General features: G+C 40.6%; 4 protein-coding genes across 5 annotated transcripts; 3 read left to right on the forward strand and 1 right to left on the reverse strand.

The window, feature by feature from the left end:
• The first annotated feature begins 536 nt into the window (after window positions 1–536).
• Window positions 537–7163, forward strand: LOC116250788 (probable LRR receptor-like serine/threonine-protein kinase At1g07560). The gene is made up of 13 exons (XM_031624724.2): window positions 537–675; window positions 1472–2015; window positions 2192–2655; window positions 2819–2957; window positions 3233–3304; window positions 3410–3481; window positions 3568–3645; window positions 3764–3939; window positions 4071–4285; window positions 4374–4500; window positions 5056–5124; window positions 5206–5395; window positions 6641–7163. Exons 1-13 carry the CDS (start codon window positions 579–581, stop codon window positions 7065–7067), a joined length of 2670 nt encoding a protein of 889 aa, XP_031480584.1. The 5' UTR covers window positions 537–578; the 3' UTR covers window positions 7068–7163.
• Window positions 7164–10945: 3782 nt separating this feature from the next.
• Window positions 10946–13941, forward strand: LOC126409508 (senescence-induced receptor-like serine/threonine-protein kinase). Its single transcript, XM_050075483.1, has 4 exons — window positions 10946–11336; window positions 11552–11690; window positions 12562–12623; window positions 13805–13941. Exons 1-4 carry the CDS (start codon window positions 11003–11005, stop codon window positions 13939–13941), a joined length of 672 nt encoding a protein of 223 aa, XP_049931440.1. The 5' UTR covers window positions 10946–11002.
• A 916-nt stretch (window positions 13942–14857) lies between these two features.
• On the forward strand, window positions 14858–16347 carry LOC116250800 (senescence-induced receptor-like serine/threonine-protein kinase). Its single transcript, XM_031624738.2, has 2 exons — window positions 14858–14961; window positions 15112–16347. The coding sequence occupies exons 1-2, from the start codon at window positions 14882–14884 to the stop codon at window positions 15536–15538; spliced, it is 507 nt and encodes a 168-aa protein (XP_031480598.1). The 5' UTR covers window positions 14858–14881; the 3' UTR covers window positions 15539–16347.
• Window positions 16348–16712: 365 nt separating this feature from the next.
• Window positions 16713–22148, reverse strand: LOC116245658 (putative leucine-rich repeat receptor-like protein kinase At2g19210). Of its 2 annotated transcripts, XM_031617150.2 has the most exons (14): window positions 21906–22045; window positions 21344–21533; window positions 20672–21215; window positions 20107–20567; window positions 19760–19898; window positions 19589–19660; window positions 19399–19470; window positions 19207–19287; window positions 18941–19107; window positions 18467–18681; window positions 18212–18338; window positions 17853–17912; window positions 17581–17770; window positions 16713–17400 (listed from the first exon to the last, which is right to left on the reverse strand). In XM_031617150.2, exons 3-14 carry the CDS (start codon window positions 20971–20973, stop codon window positions 16974–16976), a joined length of 2313 nt encoding a protein of 770 aa, XP_031473010.1. In that variant the 5' UTR covers window positions 20974–21215; window positions 21344–21533; window positions 21906–22045; the 3' UTR covers window positions 16713–16973. The 2 variants fall into 2 exon arrangements, with proteins under 2 accessions (XP_031473010.1, XP_031473009.1); XM_031617149.2 differs by lacking the exon at window positions 21344–21533 and having other exon boundaries at window positions 21906–22148.

The raw sequence follows: 22148 nt of genomic DNA on the forward strand, positions 1-22148 counted from the left end.
GCAGACACCCTTTGTCCTTGTGACCTCATTCACATACGGCGGAGAGTATCCAATTTTTGAAGAATGACAAGTGGTGGGTCATTCCATAGCACAATGTTTGGACCGGACCATTTATGTCCGTGCTCAAGACGCTTAAATGGCCTGCTATTCCTTTGTGATGGAGAAGATGCGGCTAATGCTACAAGTGCCCTGCTATTCCTTGGAAATCACGAAACACAAGAAACAAAAATAGCCCGACTTTTGCTGGTACATTAAAGAAGACCTGTAAATTTCAATTTGTTAAGACTTATAAATTTCAATTTTGTACAGTAACATATTCAAACCTCTCCCATTAAAATTTGTCATCCACAAGAGCGTGAGACGAGTATTCTTCTTGTTCCCATCCCGTTTGTCCAGAAGCTCAAAAGTCCAGGTATACTGGTCATCCATGACGGGTTGGATGTTTACAGTTCCAGCACAAGGGATCACGACACCAGTGACTGACCGGTTCCATATTCCTCTCGAGTCTCGGCTCTTTGTACTTCTTCGGCACTAAGGAAGGAGGAGATAGAGAAGGGTGGAAACAGAGTTGAGGGCTAATGAACACGATGAGCAACCCATGTGGCGGCTTCTTGCTTCGGCTTTTGTATTCTACTGCTTCTGCTCTACTCCTGGCAGTGGCTGCTGCTCAAGATGGTAACTATTAATTCCTTTCTTCCTCCTCTCCGGATGCAAACTCTGTCTTCTGTTTTTATCAATAAATCGGCGAACCTCTCGCATGCAGTGCATTATGGAAAGTCGGCAGTGGGGGTAAACCAAATCCTATCAGACCCAGTTTTCAAAACGCTTATAGATATGATAAGCATGAACACTTGTCGTACACAGTAAGCGAATCAAAGTTGAATTTATGTGGAGAGATCGGTAGGTGGGGTGCAGCTTTGAATCTGAACTTACAGACCAAACAGAAACCGAAATTTGTAGATAGTTCAACAAAAGGTAACATCCGAATGTGATAGCCAAGTTTTGTATTAATGACTTGCCGTCCAACTCAAAGTTTGGCCGAGGTGCAGACTGATTTCCCAAACAGTAGGATATATAAATTAATGGTCGCCGAGGTATCTTTACCAGATCAATCTGGGCTACCTGGCGATCCCGAGAATAGAAAGATCTGATACAAGTTCAGACGGAAACTGATCAAACACCAAAGATCCGTCTCTGTAGCATAAACTTAATAGACTCAAAATTTTACATACAGGATCGTGAAGATTGGTATTACGGACGATCAGGTTCGGCTGGAAGTTTGATTTAGATTTAGGTGTTATAAAACCACAAACAAAGCATAGATCGACACTTTAAATGTGAAAATCCGTCAAATCCATATTAGTGGATTGAACTGGAAATCTGACATATTTAGAGCAAATACTTTAATTTTCCCCGTCTGCTGAAAGAATATATGCGACTCGTATTAGTGTCTAATCTTCCACTCTGTCAGGCTTCCTCAACATCGACTGCGGACTTCCGGCCAATACAACCTACAGAAGTGAAACCACTCTCGAGTATGTCTCCGACAGTAAATACACAAGCAACGGGTTCGAGAAGCGGCTCGACTCTGTCACCCCCAACGATGCGCCAACGATCTACCGGACTCTTAGATACTTCCCTCGTTACAAGAGGAACTGCTACAGTCTGTCTGTGATACAGGGCACCAACTATCTGGTTCGGGCATCCTTCATGTATGGCAACTATGACGGAGCCAACACGGCCCCGAGCTTCGATCTCTACCTTGGAGTTGATCTTTGGGATACCGTCAAGCTAGACAACGCAACTCATATGTATTGGACGGAGATTTTCAGCATTGCAACAACCGGAACCATGAGCGTGTGCCTTGTCAACACTGCAATGGGCGTGCCCTTCATTTCTGGCTTGGAACTCCGTCCTCTCAGTGGTGCCGATGGTTACAAAGAGCATTTCATGAATGACAATTCTTCACTTGTTACCTTCCAGAGAATAGATGTTGGAGGAGCTGCACAAGTGAGGTAAGCAACTCGCATCTGATCACGAAGCATTCTTCCTTTGATCTTCCAAACTGAAAGATGGTCGAGGAACAACCCTAACCTGCTCCATGCCCAAAGAAAAGAGCCATTTGGATTTGGTTTTCTAGCTCCGTTTAAGTTCGGATCAATCATGGCTCAACCTTGATGGTGACCGACAGGTTCCCCGCCGATCCATACGATCGTCTTTGGACACCAAGCTCTTCCCGATACGGCACTCCTGTCAGCATCGCTGTGACTCTAGAGAGAGGCGATGAAACTCGGCTCTTTCTGCCGCTTGCAGTGATGCAAACCGCAGTCGCCTCCTCGAATCCCATACTCGTCACTTGGTCAGGTGAGCCCTCTGATAGCTACCATTTTGTCTTGGGATTTGCTGGGTTGCAACCGTCGACGGGCAGGAGGACCTTGATAGTAAAGTTGGACGGTAACGACTTTTACAAGCCCTTCAGCTTTGGCTACGGTGGCGTGTACACCGTGTACTCGACCTTGCCTCTCCCGGGTGCCGGCCAGCACTCTTTCACGGTGGAGGCCAACGAGGGTTCAGATAATGGCCCCATCCTCAACGCCTTTGAGATCTACAAGATCGTCCAGCCCCGTGGCGCCGCTGCAACTTTCCCTGAAGATGGTGCGCTTCTTTTGACATTTTCTTTTTCTTTTTGTCTTAGTCAATCAGCCACGTGACATGCTCAAGATCAAGCATGCGATTCTCTTGCCATAAAATTGTAGAGCGTCTGTTTGAGCTTCAGCCTGTCGGATTTTAACGGAAAAGCCTTTTCTTTTATACACAGTTCTTGCTATCAAGGCCGTGCAAGATTACTACCAGATAAAAAAGAATTGGAACGCCGATCCATGCTTACCTCTCGATGCTCCTTGGGATGGCTTGACCTGCAGCCTTGACAATCAGTCGTCTCCAAGAATAGAAGCCCTGTAAGATTTTACCTCCATTCCTTAGAAATTCATATGTTCGAGGTGGAAGCACATGATCTACTATCTCCTTCCGATCTCCGGTCACAGAACCAACGATCAGTTTAGCGACCAAAGACCATTTGATCCACTTATAAACAGTAACACGTGTAGTTTGAAATCGAATTACAAAGAGGCTTGCTATTTTCATGTGATGTGAGATCATTCGTTCCACCTTCAAAGAACGATTAGTGCGTGCCTGGTTCGACTGCTGTGCTTACAAAAACTGTTATTTATAGGGATCTGTCTAATGCTGGACTAAGTGGTGCAATTTCCTCGCATCTTTCGCAATTAACAGCACTCAGAAAATTGTAAGTGCAGATTGACACGGCATCTTCGTTTGGAATTAAAATGTTCTATTTTCTTACGACTTAATCTCATATGTCCTATTTCTTCTCTATGTTTAATGAATCTAGGAACTTATCAATGAACAATATTAATGGATCTTTGCCATCTTTTCTAGCAGACTTCCAGTACCTGTCCGATATGTGAGTATTTTTCAATAACACTGTCTAGGTGCATAATCAAATTAACAAGTATTTCTCGGTCATATGATTTTTTTTAATGGATTCAGAGATTTTTCGAGCAATAATTTGTCGGGATCAATTCCGAGTGCCTTGAAGGAAAAGGAGGCAACTGGGCTTACATTGAGGTCAGATAAAATTTTGTGGCTTGCCCTCCCTAGCTTCACCTTTTTTTTTTTATTTCTTCTCTTCTGTTTCTTAAATTGAAGCATACTAAAGACAGTCTTTGGCCGCGCTCTTTCGAAGGATCGACAACAATCCCCAGATATGCCAACAAGATCCCTGCAACCAGGGAAAAGCAAGTGATAACAAGAGAAATTTGATAGTTATAATCTCAGTGGCGTCTTCGTCAGTTGTGGCTGTAGGTATAATACTGTCAATATTGGCGTTCATCACGGTCAACTCAAAGAGAAAAAGGCGAGGTCTGTTTCTGCCTTCACTTATATGTTTATAAACCTTGATGAATTTTCTAAAGCGTATCATGATGAAAATTAACAGCGTAATTTTGTGCTCAATGCATACATAAAGTTAACAGTTAATTTTTATGATGAAGACAATAATCGAGAGCGAAGAACTTCACAAGCTAGTGGAAAAATCTGCAGTTTCACATACGATGAAGTTGTGGAAATCACTAATAGCTTTGAAAGGGTGATAGGCAAAGGGGGATCCTGCAGTGTCTTTTATGGCCGACTTTCGGATGGCCGAGAAGTTGCGGTTAAAGTAATGACCGGAAAGTTTTCACAAGGAATCAACGAGTACACTGCCGAGGTTAATTCTAGTGTGACAAAAGATGACATTTGATTTATTTTTATGTAACGAGAAGTACATGGTGGTCACCGTTTGCATCTTATTTCAGGTTGAGCTGTTAATGAAAGTTCACCACAAGTGTTTGGTATCTTTTGTTGGGTTCTGTGATGAAGATCAGAAAATGATCCTGGTCTATGAGTACATGAAGAAAGGAGATCTGCAGATGCTACTTTCAGGTATACATTTTGCTCTTCAAGCACTCATAATTGATTAATCATCACTTAATTAATGAAAGCACTGTTTGAATCCAATCAATTTTGCCCTCTGATGGTCAAGATTTGGTGGAATACTAATTTATTTCCTGCAGCTTTAGCACACACATTGAACAATGGGAAATCCACAAATGTAACGGCATTTTGCTAAGACGGCAGGGAACTACACAGAACAGAGGCACAAGATTATTGAATGATTTTTGTGCTCTAGTGTCCTAAAATTTTTTGTTCGCTTCTGTTCCTTGCTGGAAAATCATTGATTAATTCACCAACTAGGGAAAACAACTTAACAAATGGTTTATTCAACAAAATATTTTGAATCAAGTCATTTCTACATGTATGTTGGCAAAGCAGAGGGATTAAAATCAACAATTCCGGATGTATCAAAAAACATGGATTAAAAAATACTAAGTGTATTTCTAAAAGGGATGATCCAGTGCATCATTTTTAATAAGAAAAGTGTTCTAAATTATCAATCGCGTCAAATAAAACAAGTTTTCAGCCTTTCCCGTTTTTCAGATGAAACAGGGACGTCAGATATACTGGATTGGGGACAAAGACTACAAATTGCTCATAGTGTTGCAATTGGTTCGTATCCAAAATCAAATCCTGTTTTCTGGCACTTGCCATTGCATGTTTAGTATTTATTTGGATGTTTCTGCAATGCAGGATTAGAATATCTGCACTCAGGATGCAGACCATCAATAATACACAGAGATGTGAAGACAAGCAACATCTTGTTGAACGACAAATTGGAAGCAAAGCTTGCAGACTTTGGCCTGTCCAAGATCCCCATCACAGAAGAGATATCGCATGTGTCAACCGTAGTTGCTGGCACACCTGGATACATAGACCCTGAGTATGTTCAAATTTCTCTTACAAATTTGTCTCACTTATTCACATCTATCTCAGCAGACCGTTGAGGTCTTCTCTACACACTTAGCAGTGCAAGCATGAAACTGGCTTCCAGCTTGTGTTCTTTTTAAAGGGCAGAAAAGAAGAATAAATCTACTCTAGATCTTGTTCTAACGGGGCATCGGTAGAAATGGATGGCATTCGGTGTTTGTGAGATCAGGCACAAGAGACATCCCTACGTGCTTTAATCACTTTGTTCACGTCCATTGAGCTTTGCAGAAGCCTGTGTTCTTTCTCTTAATGATTTGTGATTTATGGAGAAACAAAGGTACATACTTTAAAATACAACTTCCGTCAATATCCTTGATACATCTATATCAGATTTTAAAATTTCAAGGTGAATCCGCTACCTATATATGCTCAAAACTGTTCGGGATAGTGATCAACGATTCCGGATCTTCATAAAAATTTCTTGGGGGTTTTAGTTGTAACTATGAAAATAAATCAAAGTTTACACCTAAGTTAATCAGCTTTTTCAAATTGCAAATGTCCCACCAGTAATTTTGAAATTGTTACTCCAATTAATTCGATGTCTTTGGCTGGTTGTCCTACCCATGTTATCTGATATTGTTACAGATGTGCGAATTAACCATATTAGGGTATTCGCAGGCCCTTCAGTATTCTACAAGCTAGAAGCACATTAAATATACAAGGATGTCCTAATTTGGATAAATAATACGATTGTGGTTCAACAAAAATATTGTTAAATTTCAAGGGATGCATAATATTCTGCTTTACATAGTTCGAAAATAACACCATTCATTTAGTTGTTGCTGTCGCTGATGTACGCAAAGTTCATGTTTTTCTTAGCTGTTTGTTTGACTTAAAACTTATTCTCACATATAGAAGAGGTAGGAGTTTGAACGATAAAAGAAATAACTTCGACGATGTATGAAACTGATTATGAAATTTATGTGAAAGTTTTCCCAAGGTCACTACTTTATATTATCCATGACATGTGTAGCGGTAACCCGAAAGGTCCCAATTAAGTGATGCTGAACCCAGTAATATGTTGAAAATGGTAGGTATTGTGCTGCAAATTATTCATTTCATCATGTGCAAACATATTGGCATAAAGAAATGTGGCATTTCAGAGGCTTGCCTAGTTCCATGAAATCAATTTCCTCATCACTATATATATATATATATATATATATGTTTATATTACACATCCTGTTTCCTTTCCCAGGTATTATGACACAAACCAACTTACAGAGAAGAGTGATGTGTATAGTTTTGGAGTTGTCCTCTTTGTGCTCATCACAGGCCGGCATTCTGTATTCATTCAAGAAGCACAGAGACTCCATATTGTCAAATTTGTGACAGCCAAAATCATGGATGGAGATCTTGCCAGCATCATCGACCCTAGGTTGCAGGGCCAATGTCATATCAACTCCGTATGTAGAGTTGCAGAAACAGCAATTGCGTGCACATCAGGGAGAGGCATCACAAGGCCTACCATGACTGAAGTTGTGGGTGAGCTGAAGGCAGCCATGGACGCTGAAATTCGACGAATGGAAAGCAAAAGGCAACCTATGGAATTGGAGTCCAGATTACTGTCAACTGGTCCAGCTGAGACGGACATGGATTCTTTCTATCATCCTTCAGCAAGGTGATGAAAAATATAGGTGCAAGCGTCTATTTCCCAAGCTCCCTGTAAGAATTGTTCATGTGGCTTGATCAACTTTATCTATTGTCAGTCTTTTGTGTCAGTATTCAGCTTTGTGATCGAGTACTCCCTGTTGCTGCCTTAGGCAGTACTAATGATATATAACTTCCTGAAATAAAAATTTATGGTAAAGCGTAGGCTTGCTATACTTTTACTTAACAACTATTGTATGATTTTTTTTTTCGTTTTAGAAACCCTCTTGATTCCACTGTCCTCCTTTCCATCCGCGCCTATATTTACAACTTTTAGTTTCTTGCCATGCATATAAGTGCAGTAGGTAATATGCAACTGCTTCCTCTAAGAAGAACCTTTCCTCTAAGAAAAGAAATGCAATAACGTAATGTACTTCAAAGTTCAAACAATTGACTGAGAAAACCAAACTTTAGGATATCGATGCTAGTTTCATATCCCGACATCCATGGAGGTGTCATGACACAGGGCTTTATTAGAAGCTAAATTTCAAAAAACAACTCTTGAAGAATTAGGATCTGAAATAAAGAAAACGCTTAATTGCTTAGAAAATAACGATCAAGGCATCACTTAATCATCAACAGATTCGAAAGCAGAGGTCATGTCATCAATGTGCCGTGTGCACTTCCACACTCCAGCCGAGACCTCCATTTGTCATCTCAGCAACCACCCACAAGCAGCCATGCATCAATTCTTAGTCAACATTTACAGTCACTGTGAAGCTAAGAATTACATCTGTGAACTAGAACATTTCTCGTCTGGTAATAGATTTGTTGGAACTAATAAATAGGGTTCTCGAGGTTAGGAGAACGAAGTGATCGACATAGATAACTCGTACATATAGCATGGGAAAAGAAAGATCGTCAGTCCCCATGGCGAGGGCTTTGGTGTCCAGAACCTCAAACACAAATATTGAAAATTATTAGTGTAGAAGTCCACGGAAGAAAAATCTAAATTGAAGATACCGGCGAGAAACAGGATACGGAAAAGGAAAAAAAAGTTTCAGGTTCAACAGAAAGGCAGAGACAATCGAGGACCATGATGATAACTTTGATCAAAATTTCGGAAAATGGCACGAGGCCTGCCACTTCGTCAGACTCCACTCAGCCTTTTAAGACCTTTCAAATCCCCACTATATCGTTGATGGAAGCATTTGCAGTCGTGATTGTGATGGAAGAAACATTTCAAAAATTTAGTTTCACATTAAAAATTGTGAAGATTTTCAAGAGCTTATATAGATGATTATCCTAGTTTTTAGCTTTTTTTTGGGTTGAAGCTAAAACTATTATGAGTAGAGTTGTTAGGCTACATTTACATGAAATCTTATAAGTTGTAAACAAAAATAGCCCAACTTTTGCTGGCACAATAAAAACACACTTAAATTTGAAATTCTCTCATTTAACTATGTTTAGTTGTTTTGGTTACCCCCTTAAAAGTTGACGGTGCTTTGTAAAATTTTTAAGGAGATGCCTTCATAATTAAACTTCTATCTTGTTTATGAATCCCCAAGAAGTAGTTAAAAAACCAAAAGGAATTTATATAAAAAGGCGATTACTATGCTACATCCTAGAACGCTGGTGACACCGGTTTTCCTCTTGTTCCTATCATCGGTTGGTCGAGAATCCCAAGTCCAGGTCTAACATGATCGTAAAAGACAGGACGATCGGATGCGTTTACAGTTCCGCCACGATTGATGGCAGCATTGACTGACTTGCTGCATATTCTGATTGGTCGCGATTTTAGTTACTTGTCTGCTAGGCAGGAAAGGGTTACATGCATTCGAATCATATTTACTCCGAGCCATGTCCGTCTGTCTGGATGTTTACATATTTGGATTCCAATGTGAAGAAGAAAAGTCTACACCATATTTGAATATGAATATGAATCCAATTGGACACTTATTTAAATCTGAATTTGGATTGGATCAGATATCCTTTATTTTAATCTGCATCTGATCTCATCTCTTCACCGGATGTTAATTTTATTTTATGTATCTGATTTTTGTTTAAAGTAGTTCAGTTGAATATTCAATCCAAATCAAATTTATTGACATCCCTATACGTGACTTCTTCTTGCTTTTGCTTATGTATTCTACTCGTCATGGGACCAAACATGATTGTGCCGGAGCTCCTCCACGTTTGTTTGGATGAAGACCTTGAGATTCTCGTCAGAGTTCCACCCTGTTTAGCTACAGTTCAGTTCAAACCTGAAACGGCAATAGATTTTCCAACTCCAAGCCATTGATTCTACTTGTATTGGTGGGGGTCGATTTTCAACCATTATTCTAAAGTGTGAAACTTAAGTTAAATTATTTGTATTTATTTCCATCATTCCTGGAACCTTATTTTTATCATTTTATTAAGTTATTTTTTATGTTTTTTGTTAGTTCTTCATTTATTTTACTTTTTTCCTTTTCTTCAAAACTTGGCCCAAAAGGACCTTGGCTTGTCGTTTAAAAGTCCGCGAGAGAAGTGAATATTTTTCATTAATTTTTAAGCGTTACATCATATATATATATATATATATATATATATATATATATATATATATATTGGCTTTAGATATATTATCCATAGCACATTCACTTTTGGAACTTGATTTGACAGCAACCATTTGTTTCTTACTCTTCCAAAAAACTAAATTAGCACCAGCAAAGCAACAGTAACTAGTAGTTGATCTCATGTCATTTTGATCCTGCCTAGTCAAGCTAGTCCAGCTACTCATCACCAACGAAACAACGGTAACGAGTAGTTGATCTCATCTCATTTTGATTCTGCCTAGTCAAGCCAGTCAAGCTACTCAAATCTATTGGCTTGATGTTTGGGACCGTTAGTAGTGTGTGGCTTGATCTTTGGGAGACCATCAAGCTAGACAATGCAACTCAAATATATTGGACGGAGAATTTTAGCATTGCACTAACAGGAACCATGAGCGTTTGCCTTGTGGACGCTTCAATGGGCGTGCCCTTTATTTCTGGCTTGGAGCTTCGCCTGCTCAGGGATGCCGATGGTTATAAGGTGAATGCCACTTGTTCACTTGTGACCTTTCAGCTAGACAATGCAACTCAAATGTATTGGACGGAGATTTTTAGCAGTGCTGTAACAGGAACCATGAGCGTTTGCCTTGTGGACGCTTCAATGGGCGTACCCTTTATTTCTGGCTTGGAGCTTCACCCGCTCAGCGATGCCGATGGTTATAAGGTGAATGTCGCTTTTGTTGGTGTATGAAACTTGATCCATACTAGACACTCATATGCAATACCACGGAAAATTTTCATATATAAGAACATATATGTCATTTTCTACAAATGCAGGTTTGCCCTAATCCTTATGTTTAGAGGATGACCGCCGCTTCTGTGGGTTGTTCGGTGTGTTTATCTGAGAGAGAATACAAGAGATCTGTGCGACCGTGGACGTAGGAGATTATTGCTTCGAACCACGTAAATCGTTGTCTTCTTCCTTGTTGCTTATAACCTCTTCTTGAGTGTGCGATCGAGTGTTGTTTTGTGTGTTATTCCTAACAACTTCTTCACTTGTGACCTTCTGGAGAATAGATGTTGGAGGAATTGCACCTGTGAGGTAAGCAACTCCGATTCATCTAGGTTTTCAAATGTGATCCGCTTTCTTTCTTTTCTTCTTGCCTTCAGGGTGGGGAGTCAATTGTTCATCACGAATCAACATATGAGCAGTGATGAGATCATATCTCCCTTTGCCTTTAATACGACTAACCAGGCCAAAGCCTTTGTCTTGTATAATCAAGAATGACTTATCAATCAAGCATATCCACAGGTACCTTGATGATAAACACGACAGGATATGAACTGCTGGCTCTGCCGAATACGGCACCCGCATCAGCACCACCACGAGTCTGAAGCCAGAGCTGTGTCCTCAGTTCGGCCTACCATATGCCGTAATGCGAACGACAGTCAAGTCCTCCGAGCCCATACCTATAAGTTTTTCAGGTGGGCCGGATGATTATTACCATTTGGTAATGGACTTTGCCGAGGTACTGCCGGCCACGAGCCGAAGGAACCTGACTATAAAGATCAATGGCGATGATTGGTACGGGCCCTTCACTCTCGACTATCGTGACGTGATGGCCATATTCACACAGCATCCCGAGCAGTACGCCCAGTACTCTTTCTCGGTGGAGGCAAACAACGGACCTGACTATGGCCCCATTTTGAACGCCTTTGAGGTCTTCAGGTTCGTCCGGCCCGGTGGGGCTGCAACTCTTCCTCAAGATGGTATGTCAATATTTTTATATACTTGAATCAGACATATGCAGAATTGGTCATACTCTTCCTTTCATTGTTTATCTTTTCAATTTTCTAATTTTCTTCTTCCTGTATTCGGCCTACCTACTTACAAGAGGGAAAAAAAAAAAAAAAAAACACTCAGCGTTTGTTTTCTTTATTTCTTTTTCATTCTTCTCTTATTCATGTACATAATTTATTGGCAGTTGCTGCTATGAAGGCTGTAAAAGATTACTACAAAGTAAACAAGAGTTGGAATGGTGACCCTTGCTTACCCACCGATGCTCCTTGGGAAGGGTTGACCTGCAACCTCGATAATGCGTCTTCTCCAAGAATAGAAGCTCTGTAAGAGTTTAATTCCACACACACACGCACATGTACAGGCACGCATATTTTAAATATCTATAACAACGAACGAAATGGGACCACATAATCTACTGTGGCATGTGCATCTTGGTTAATAAAATTGACAACGTAATAAGCTGTTCAGCTACCACATGATACACAAGGTATCGCCACGGAGTTTATTGCAATCTGCATACTGCTTCGACTGATGAAAAACTTGTAATTGGTAGGGATCTGTCTAATAGTGGACTAAGTGGTGCAATTTCTATCTATCTTTCCCAATTAACGCACTCAGGAAATTGTAAGTGCATAAATAGGCAAGGTATTTTGTTTTGGAATTTTTTAGCTTTTCCCTTGAACAATCTAATCCTCGTCACAACTCTTCTCTTTGTCTCTGATCAATTTAAGGACTTATCAAGCAATAATAGCATTCAAGGATCGTTGCCATCTTTTCTAAACGAGTTGCAGTTTAGTTTTTTTTTTTTTTTTTTTTCAAAGTATTGCCGTCAAGATGGTCAAATTATAAATGACAGCTTTTCTAGTTACAGGATGTTTTCTCTTTTTATGTTCAGAGATTTGTCAAGCAATAATTTGTCAGGATCAAATCCAAGTAGTTTGGAAGAAAAGGCGAGAAATGGGGAGCCTTATTGAGGTTGGACAAATGACATGCCCAACCTGCATGTTATCAAGTTTTCATATCTTTCCTCCTATTTCTTAACTGTATCAGTACTAACAACAGCCTTTGGCCGCCCTTTTTTCTTAAGGATCGGGAACAATCTCCAGATATGCGAACGAGATACCTGTAACCAAGAAAAAGCAAGTAGTAAGAAGAGAAATCTGCTAATTGTAATCTTAGTGGTCTCTTTGTCAGCTGGGCTGCTATAATACTGTCATTGGTGATCATCATAGTCAGCCTGAAGAGAAAACTGAATGGTCTGTTTCTGCCTTCAACCATATGCTTATAAATTAACGTTGAGGAATTATCTCAAGTGACGGATCACTATGACAATTAATTAGCTAGTCTGCAATTATTTTTCCAATATCTACTTAATTAAACTTGGCAGTCATTTTATGAAATGTAGACAATAACCAAGAGGCGCAATCATCACGAGCTGGTGGGAGCAGCAGAACCTTCACTTACGATGAAGTTGTGGAAATCACCAATAACTTTTGAAGGGTAATAGGCAAAGGGAGATCCTGCACTGTCTTTCATGGCCGACTATGGGATGGACGAGAAGTAGCAGTTAAATTAATGACAAACCCTTTTTCAGGAGGAATCAAGGAGTACAGTGCCGATGTTAGCATGACAAAAAATGACATTTGCTTTGTTACTGTGTGACAAAAAAAAAAGTATTTGGTGGTCACTGTTTGCATCTGATTTCAGGTTCAGCTGCTGTTGAAAGTTCACCACAACTTTTTAGTATCTTTTGTTGGGTTCTGTCATGAAGATCAGAAAATGGTCCTGGTCTATGAGTACATGAAGTAAGGAGATCTGCAGATGCTACTTTCAGATATGGCCAATCCCACAGCGAGAGAGAGACGCCTACCAAAATTTTTGTATGGGAGCTTTTCAGATGTGTGGATGTGTATTTTTAACAAATGACAAATTTCAAATCAAATGATATATTCGAAAGGGAGGGAAATTAAAGACCAACTAAGCATGTACCAAAAACTAATCGAGCAAAAAAACAATAAGTGCATTTCTAAAAAGCATAAGCTAAAGCAACATTTTCAATAATAATAATAAAAATTGTTCTAAATCAATGAATATGTAAAACAAGTTTTTGGCCTGGAGCATAGAAAAGCACACTAGAACTTAGGAAGCACTGCTCAATTTATGTCACTCACACACACACACACACACACACACACACACACACACATGGGGAATTAGACGATGTTAGTGCCTGTTTGTGTTGTATATACGTAGTAGCTACTTAACTTAAATTTGAACCCTTTTTTAGACGAAACAGAAACGTCAGAAATAGTGGACTGGAGACAACGACTGCAAATAGCTCATTGTGTTGCAACCGGTTCACATTCAGAACTACTCCTATTTTGTAGCCCTTGCCATTGTATGTTGTAGTATTTGTTTTGATGCTTCTGGAATGCAGGACTGGAATATCTGCACGTTGGATGCAAATCACCAATAATACACCGAGATGTGAAGACAAGAAACATACTCTTAAACGACAGGTTGGAAGCAAAGATTGCAGACTTTGGCCTATCGAAGATCCACACCGCATACTAGATGTCGCATGTATCAACTGTAGTTGCTGGAACACCTGGATACATAGACCCTGAGTATGTTAAAACTTCATGTGTAAAACTTTCCTACTCACTTACATATACTTTAACGTCTATTTACAGTGACCCTTGAGTTCATCTCTGCAACAGAAATACGAGTGTCAATTTAGCTTCCCTTCGCTTTTGAAAAACAAAAGAAATTTTGATCTCATAAAGGAGCACCCTGGTGTTGAGTAAGGGTGAAAAAGAGCCAGATTCTGTATCTCAACCTACTCCAACCCCCTTCATTATCAGCTTTGTCATAGACGAGCCTTTTCCAACACTAATTTTTCAGATTATTACTCCCACCAATCCACTGATAATGTAAAAAGGCACTAGCGCATGCTAGCTACGAACTTTCCCATTCTGTCTACAGCCAACTAGAAATGTACTGAACATATTGGGAATATCTTTAATTTGTAAATGTTATGAATGTGATTCACAATTTTTGCCATAAATCAGAAGTAAAAAGAAATCATTCCAAAATGCACCAAATTAATTTTGCTTTGTATATACATTCAGCACTGCACATTCATTTAGCTGCAGCTCCTGTAATCCTGTGACTGAAAATACCGAGGTCTTAGCTGCACACTCAAAGTGTCGCACATTCATTTATTCTTCGTAATTGGAAATTTAGAACAACTGTTTGCATTCATTTGTCAATTTGAGCTTGCAAGGGCAATGATTGGGTTTGGTGTACATCCTTTTCTTGCTTTATTTGATTATTTTAAAATTATGTTTATATTTCATCATAAAAAAGTAATATCTCTATTTAGAAGACAATAGCTAGTACAAATGTAAAATGTATAAATCTAGGTTGTATACGAGTTCCAGTGTTAATCAATGTGGAATTTGATCCCGTGATATATCCAAAAGCAGTTACGAGAGTGAGAGCATCATTTTCCATGTTGATAATAGCAGGTGCTATGCTGCAGACATCTTACTTCTCTCTCTTGGAACGGGAAAACTCTGTAGACATTTGCAGGTAATTGCTCGATATATTGGGACCGCGATGGTTTACATTATGTTCCGCAAAAGCAGCGAGCCCATACTTAGATGCACACCATGGTTCTTTCCATCCAGACTGCAGTGTTGTTGTTCTCTCTCTTTCAAGCTTTTAGTTTTGCTTTTCCAGGTATTACACAACAAACAAACTTACCCAGAAGAGCGATGTTTATAGCTTCGGAGTCGTCCTCTTAGAGCTCATCACAGGGCAGAATGCTATACTCACTCAAGGATCACGGCGAGTTCATTGTCTTCAACTTGTAATGCCCAAAATCATGGGAGGAGATGTTGCCAGCATAGTGGACCGCCGTTTGCAGGGCCAATATGAGATTAACTCCGTATGGAAAATCGCAGAGACAGCAATTGCATGCACTGCAGAGAAAGGAATTACAAGGCCTACCATGACTGAAGTTATGAGGGAACTGAAGGAGGCCTTAGATGTCGAGAATCACCAACTAGAAAGCAAAAGGCAATCGATGGAATCGGCGTCCAGATTACCATCAACTGGTCCAGCTTTGTTAGAAATGGATTCTTTTTCGCATCCTTCAGCAAGGTAATCAAGAAAATAGATTCGGGGGCCACAGCATATTCCTTTAATTCCCACTCAGGAAGAATTGTTTCTGTAGCATCAACTTGATCCATCAACGGTGATGGACGTAATATTACTGTTTCGATGCGTATGAGAAGCCATTTGGTGAAAGAATTTAGTATTGTTGTCACCACCCATTAACCACTTCACTCACGAGTTCCTGTTCATTTCCTCGTTAGCCTTTCGGTCATTCAAACGCAAGATGGAGAGAGAGAGAGAGAGAATCTCGTACAGATCTTAATAAAAAGGTGGGGTGCTAAATTTCAGGCAGCTGAAGAAGTGATATGGGCGACTCAAGTGTTCGACGAAATTCACAGCGGGTTCCGGTGCAACGCTGCTGGTGATGGGCCTCCTTCGGATTCCCTCTTATTCCAAACGAATCAAAGAATCACATATGTACATCAGACGATCAGGACTACAAACCTACAACTCGGCCTTAGACAAAAGACCTGTGGATACAACACAGAAAGAATTGCAGAAATGCAAACTTACAGAATCATAGAAGCAAATCCCAAACAACACAGACCATCTACTTCCAACCTACACAATGCCCGACACCTTAGACATGAATGAATTTCTAGGATGGTCACGGGGGGCTGAAACAACAATTAATGCGAGAGACGGAGGAACCGGGTTGGAAGGAGGGGAAGGGATGGAGTGGTATGCTCTGTGCAGGAGAGAATTGTAATGGCAAATTTTTTTGTTCATCCAGTAACCATGCTTGGACAAAAATTTCATTTTTGTATCAGGCGAAAGAAGCTAATTTAGATATGTCCGATTAAGTTGGTTGATTATTATCCCTGTCCAATAATGTCTATTTATCGGCAAAGTCGCTACTTTCGCGAGTCAATGGCTGTAAGTGCATCTGATTTAAATTGAGAATCAGAAACTATGCATTATTAAAATTTTACGGCAGAATAAGCATAAAAAAAAGGGGATGATATAGAACATCACTGATCACCAGGTTTGCCGAAACCTGCATACTCAGCTGTCGATTGTTGTCATGCTTTTAATTCGACATGGTTTCTGCAGATCTCGTTCTTCCTTCCTTTTTCGCTTAAAACCTGATAATATGTGAATAATTACATAAAGCTTGCACTAAGCAAAGCATTCGATGCGTAGATCTTCGTTTTAAAGATAACTAACAAAATAATTATCACTTCATATATTTAGTGTAATACTACATACATCAAAGAAAGCCCCTGATTATGCTGCAAACATGACGGATTGGTCCTGCAGCAACCGTCCTTTCTTCCTACTACTCCAGATTACTGTGAATCCCATTATTTTGGATACAGAAATTGCTGTCCTGCTACGACCAGGCAACATTTACTCAAATGTGTGTCTTCAGATTTCATAAAACCTTGGACAGGACGCATTTCCTTCGACGCACTAATGTTGCATTACCGTGCTGAAGGATAAACAATAGAATCCAAGTTCAGATCAGCACCACCACTTAATGATACTGATCTTGGCATTGATCCACTGGATGGACTTCTTTTCACTCGGTGAGTTTCGATGTTCATGGCCTCCATCAGTTCATTCACAACCTCTGTCATGGTAGGCCTTGCGATTGCCTTGTCTGCAGTGCACGACAGTGCCGTGTCTGCAACCTTCCACATGGAAACGGTATCATAGGAGCCTTGCAGCCTTGGATCTACTATGCTGGCAATTTCTCCTCTCACAATTTTGGGCGTCACCCATTGAAGGATGTGAACTCGGTTTGATCCCAGAGTGAATATAGCATGCCTACCAGTGATGAGTTCAAACAGGACTACCCCAAAGCTGTACACATCACTCTTTTCTGTAAGTTTGCTTGTGTTGTAGTACCTATAACAGAAAGGAGAAAGTTGAGCAACAGACATCCAAGTTATATGTGTGTGTTGCATGAGCAAGAGAGAGAGCCGATAAAATGAAAATGCATAATAAAATTTGGGGACAAGAAGTCTCCTAGATACAAGAACAAACCACATGAGAGAGAGAGAGAGAGAGAGAGATATTTGAACATACTCAGGGTCTATATATCCAGGTGTCCCAGCGACTGCTGTTGACATATGCGTAATATCATCTTTAATACCGGTTTTTGATAAGCCAAAATCTGCCAATTTTGCTTCCAGATTACTATCTAATAGGATGTTAGTGGTCTTGACATCTCTGTGTACTATGGGCGGCCTGCATCCTGAGTGGAGATATTCAAGGGCTGCATTCCAAAATATTCCAATTCACATATATATCCAGATGTGGATAATGAAATCTAAGAGTTGGATATATTTTAGTCAAACCTGCAGCAACATTGAGAGCTATTTGCAATCTTTGCTTCCAATCTGGTGTATATGTTTCCTCTGCAAGAAGGGTTTAAACCATTTTTAGTCAAATCTCTCTGTGTACACGCGAATGCGCACTCTTCTTTTGCCTTTTCCGCTGAAATTGGGGAGACGGCTGAGGAACAAGTGCAACAGGGGATAATATCTAACATTTTATTATGGGGAACATGTGGGACAATAAACATTCATCCTCAAGGACAGCAAGTTCCGACATGCTTGAAGAACCCGTTGGTGAAGTTTGCCCCACTCCAAAAGTATATATATCAGCATGTTTAATAAGCTTGAGCAGAATATACAGTTTATGTTTTACAGAGTACCTGAGAGTAGCTCCCGAAGATTGCCTCTTTCCATGTACTCATAGACTAAGATCAATTTCTCATCTTCGTCACAGAAGCCAACAAAAGATGCCAAGTACTTGTGGTGAACTTTCATTAAGAGCTCAACCTGGGGTGGCAGGCAACAATTCGTTGTGGGCAGTTATTAATACATTTCCCCCTATGCATTGGCAATAAAACTTGGATCTTTTGCCTTGAGAAGGAAAAATAAAAAAGAGATTATTTTAGCGTACACACCTCAGCAGTATATTCCTTGATTCCTTGTGGAAGAGATCTTGTCATTGTCTTAACTGCAACTTCCTTGCCATCTCTTAGAAGTCCATAATAAACACTACCATATCCTCCTTTGCCTATAGCTTTCTGAAAATCATTGGTGATGTGCGCAATTTCTGCATATGAGAAAGTGCGGCCTCTTCCTTCAACTCTTTTATTTTGTGGGATCGGAGAATCATCTGGTACCAAAAGTTGCCGTTCAATGCGTGATACAGAGAAAAAATAACTTCAGCGTTGCTGCAAACTCATTCATTCAGCAAGATACTTTCGCTCTATAAACCATCGGAAAACGACAATCACACGAACTCAAAACTTAGCAATAATGTTGAGCATGATTTGGTTGTCCTTGTCTTCGTGCAATCCTTTGAACATTTTACTAGACAATGGCCTCCTTAAGACCGATATTCAAGATTGGGCATATGGGAGGGAGATCCTCACCCCGTGGCTTTCTCTTTTTCTTCATCATGATGAATGCTGAGGATAGTGACATGAACACCACCAAAGTTGTCGCCACCGCCACTGCAATTATAATGTTTCTCTTCTTGACGCTCTTTCGACCTTGTTCGCAAGGGACTTGCCCGCAAATCTGAGCGTTGCTATCAATGCTTCAATCAGATTAAAGAAAGCACAAGGAAAGTTATTTGATGACAATCAAAACAGAGCAAAATGGTATTCTAAGTATTTATTTTGATTAAATAGCAAACCTTAATGTGAGCTGCCCACTATCTGCTCGTTCTTGCAATTTGCTGGGAAGTGATCCGGATAAACAATTGCATGATAAATCACTAAAAGCACAGATACTTGATGTACATTAGATCGTGCTTGTGACAGCGAGCATCTATTTCATACAGAAGTCATGTAAATTGAGAACTCTTCTTGGGCAGTAGAATACTTACAGATTCGTCAAATAGGGAAGCTCCTGTAAAAAAGATGGAATTGGTCCATCGAGGTTGTTTCTTGCTAGGTTCCTAAAAGAGGAGAGAGGATCAGGGGCTAGAAGGAGAGGCAAGTTAATGATGACAATGATGAGGTTGAGCTACAAACTTGGAAGCTAAATAAGGGCGTCAGGTTCATCACTGGACTTACAATTTCTGGATTTTTGTCAATTGAGAAAGCAAATTGCTAACTGCGCCACGTAGCCCACTATTCGAAAGGTCCCTGCAGATGAAACATTGAAACCTTCACTCATAAAACCCATTGGTACTGCACAAGGCTCCATCAAAATTAACATTTTTATGGATGAATAGGAGCTCTCACAGAGAAACTATTCTTGCTGCTGAAGTATTATCGTAGCTACAATTCAGCCCATCCCAAGGAGAATTCTGAGGCAAACAGGGATCGGCTTTCCAATTTTTCTTTACACCATAGAAAGTTTTGATGGCCTTGATGGCGTCAACTGCAAACAGGAATCCAAAATTAAAATACGAACCAGAAAAACAAAATGTTTTTGACCAGCTCTACTTAGTACTGTACACCATGGATCGACCAAACATACGTAGAGAACGGTCTAACTAAAAATCAGACCATAAATTGATTGAATTCTCATGAGCAATTGGACAAGGAAACAACGAAGGAATCTGAAAAGGCCTCAATCACGTACGTACCATCTCCACTAAGAGTTGCAGATTGACTGGGCTCGATGACCTTAAAGACCTCAAATGCATTCAGGATTGGACCATAATCAGAGTCACTTGTCACTCCTATGGAAAACGAATACCGGGGATAGTTCATAGGGTTGGTGGAAAAAACTGCCAAGCTGTTAAGGTAATCTGGAGTGAGGGGATTAACAAAATTAGCATCATTCAACTTTACAGTAATATTCCTTTTGCCTGTTATACTCAACAGCTCGGCGAAGTCGGCTACGAAATAATAGCGAGCATCAGGTTCTCTAGGCCACGTTATGAGTATGGGAGAACTGTTCGTGGTCGCGGCTGTCTGCATTACAGCTGAAGGCAATCCGAACCGCCGGTTCCTATCTTCGTTCACAGTCTGAGTTGTGCTGATAGGAGTGCCATATGAACCTTTATCTGGGGTCCATATCCTGTCATGAGGATCATCTGGATATCTGTATCACAACCATCAGCATGAAGTCATGAACCAGTCGTAAGGTATGTCATTCGGCATCGATGCACATTGCAAAGAAAAGAAAAAAGAAGATAAGAAAGCCACCTTATTTCCCTGGTTGCCCCAACATCTATCCTCATCAACGTTGACAGTGCAATGGAGGCATTGACAAGATAAATGATGCCATCATTAAGGGGCCGAAGCTCCAAAGCCGAGATGAAAGGCACGTACCCCGTGGTCTCGACAAGGCACACGCTCATGGATGTCGTCATTGCGTGGCTGCTAAACTCAGTCCAATGCATATGAGTCGCATTATCCAACTTGATGGTCTCCCAAAAATCAACCCCAAGGTAGAGGTCGAAGATGGCTGTAGCATTACTTGACCCTCCCTCATAATTGCCGTACATGAAGTATGCTCGGACCAGATAGTTGGTTCCTTGGTCCACTAGCAGCGTGTAGCAGTTCCTCTTGTAATGTGGAAAATATCTAAGCGTCCGATAGATCTTAGGCGCATCAGGGAGGAGAGTAGGATCAAGTTGATGGTTGATCCCACCCTCTATGAATCCGCTATCGGAGACGTAGTCGAGATTGATGTCACTGGTGTAGCTTGACTTGTCTTCTTCGAGTCCGCAGTCAATACTGATGAAACCTGTCCACAGTCAACTTCATCGATTGGTTACATGATATATATATAGTAAATTTTATTGCAGGGCTCAATGGATCATCATCCATCTCGTACCACACATCTTTGTTCCATTAGACCTTATCTGTACTCACAATTTCACGCTCTAGAGAAAATTAGTTTTCGTAGCAGAGACTTCAAAAGATCCGTTGGCTAGTGCATCTAAATCATGGGGGCCGTAGAGAAACTCAGGTCGTTAGCCCACCGGTCCTGGGCCTCATCTTGGATGCGTCACCCACATGGCAAAATCCCGTTGACCAACACCAATGGATCCAGTTACCACCCCTGTCAGCAGGTTCAAGCCATGCTGGGTTAGCGACCAATATTACATCAGATCAAACCGGGGTCTCGTTGAGACTTCCAGAGATACCGTTCACCGCTTCAAACACAAGAAGCACCATAAAAGAACCCTAGCACAACGTGAATTCGTCCATTATCTCATGGTGGACACCAAGGGATCCTAATTATAGGGGAAAAGAACGGAGGCAGAATCAAGACACTAGCGGACGCCCGCCAGTGGTTGCAGAATATCACTTGGCCTTCCGGTGAAGGAGCAAATTCTTGATAAGCGAGTGAGAGATAGAGAGAGCCTGATCAAGAATAGAAATGAGAAGATCCAATCAACACGGTGGGGAGGGATCGGAGGGGTGTTCTTACCTTTCTGGGCAGCAACAAGGAGCAGAGTAGAAGAGTGGCAGAGCAGAAGGAAGATACCAAAAGGGTTGATCATCGTAGACATCGGCAGCGCCAGATGCTGTTTATCTGCGACCTCTCCCGTATGAACAGAGACGGCTAACTTCTTATACTTGAAAGCCATTGACGACTAGCATCTTGTAACTGAGAGCCATTGACGGCATCTTGGAACAAGTCAATCCGCTCTTAAAGATGGTTAGATAGATG

This window comes from Nymphaea colorata, chromosome 1 (genome assembly GCF_008831285.2).
Source record: "Nymphaea colorata isolate Beijing-Zhang1983 chromosome 1, ASM883128v2, whole genome shotgun sequence".
NCBI lineage: Eukaryota > Viridiplantae > Streptophyta > Magnoliopsida > Nymphaeales > Nymphaeaceae > Nymphaea > Nymphaea colorata.

Bases quoted from the DNA above. Each gene is read 5' to 3' on its own strand.
- LOC126409508 (XM_050075483.1), top strand. From the start codon at position 11,003: ATGCGAACGACAGTCAAGTCCTCCGAGCCCATACCTATAAGTTTTTCA. The intron at 11,337-11,551 runs GTATGTCAATAT...ATTTATTGGCAG, and splicing joins TGCAACTCTTCCTCAAGATG to TTGCTGCTATGAAGGCTGTA. The intron at 11,691-12,561 runs GTAAGAGTTTAA...TCTCTTTGTCAG, and splicing joins TCTCCAAGAATAGAAGCTCT to CTGGGCTGCTATAATACTGT.
- LOC116250788 (XM_031624724.2), top strand. From the start codon at position 579: ATGAACACGATGAGCAACCCATGTGGCGGCTTCTTGCTTCGGCTTTTG. The intron at 3,305-3,409 runs GTAAGTGCAGAT...TAATGAATCTAG, and splicing joins TTAACAGCACTCAGAAAATT to GAACTTATCAATGAACAATA. The intron at 4,286-4,373 runs GTTAATTCTAGT...ATCTTATTTCAG, and splicing joins TCAACGAGTACACTGCCGAG to GTTGAGCTGTTAATGAAAGT.
- LOC116250800 (XM_031624738.2), top strand. From the start codon at position 14,882: ATGTTGATAATAGCAGGTGCTATGCTGCAGACATCTTACTTCTCTCTC. The intron at 14,962-15,111 runs GTAATTGCTCGA...TTGCTTTTCCAG, and splicing joins AACTCTGTAGACATTTGCAG to GTATTACACAACAAACAAAC.
- LOC116245658 (XM_031617149.2), bottom strand. From the start codon at position 22,065: ATGGCTTTCAAGTATAAGAAGTTAGCCGTCTCTGTTCATACGGGAGAG. The intron at 18,682-18,940 runs GTGAGGATCTCC...TTTTGGTACCAG, and splicing joins GAAAAAGAGAAAGCCACGGG to ATGATTCTCCGATCCCACAA. The intron at 18,339-18,466 runs GTGTGTACGCTA...CTGCCACCCCAG, and splicing joins TCAAGGAATATACTGCTGAG to GTTGAGCTCTTAATGAAAGT.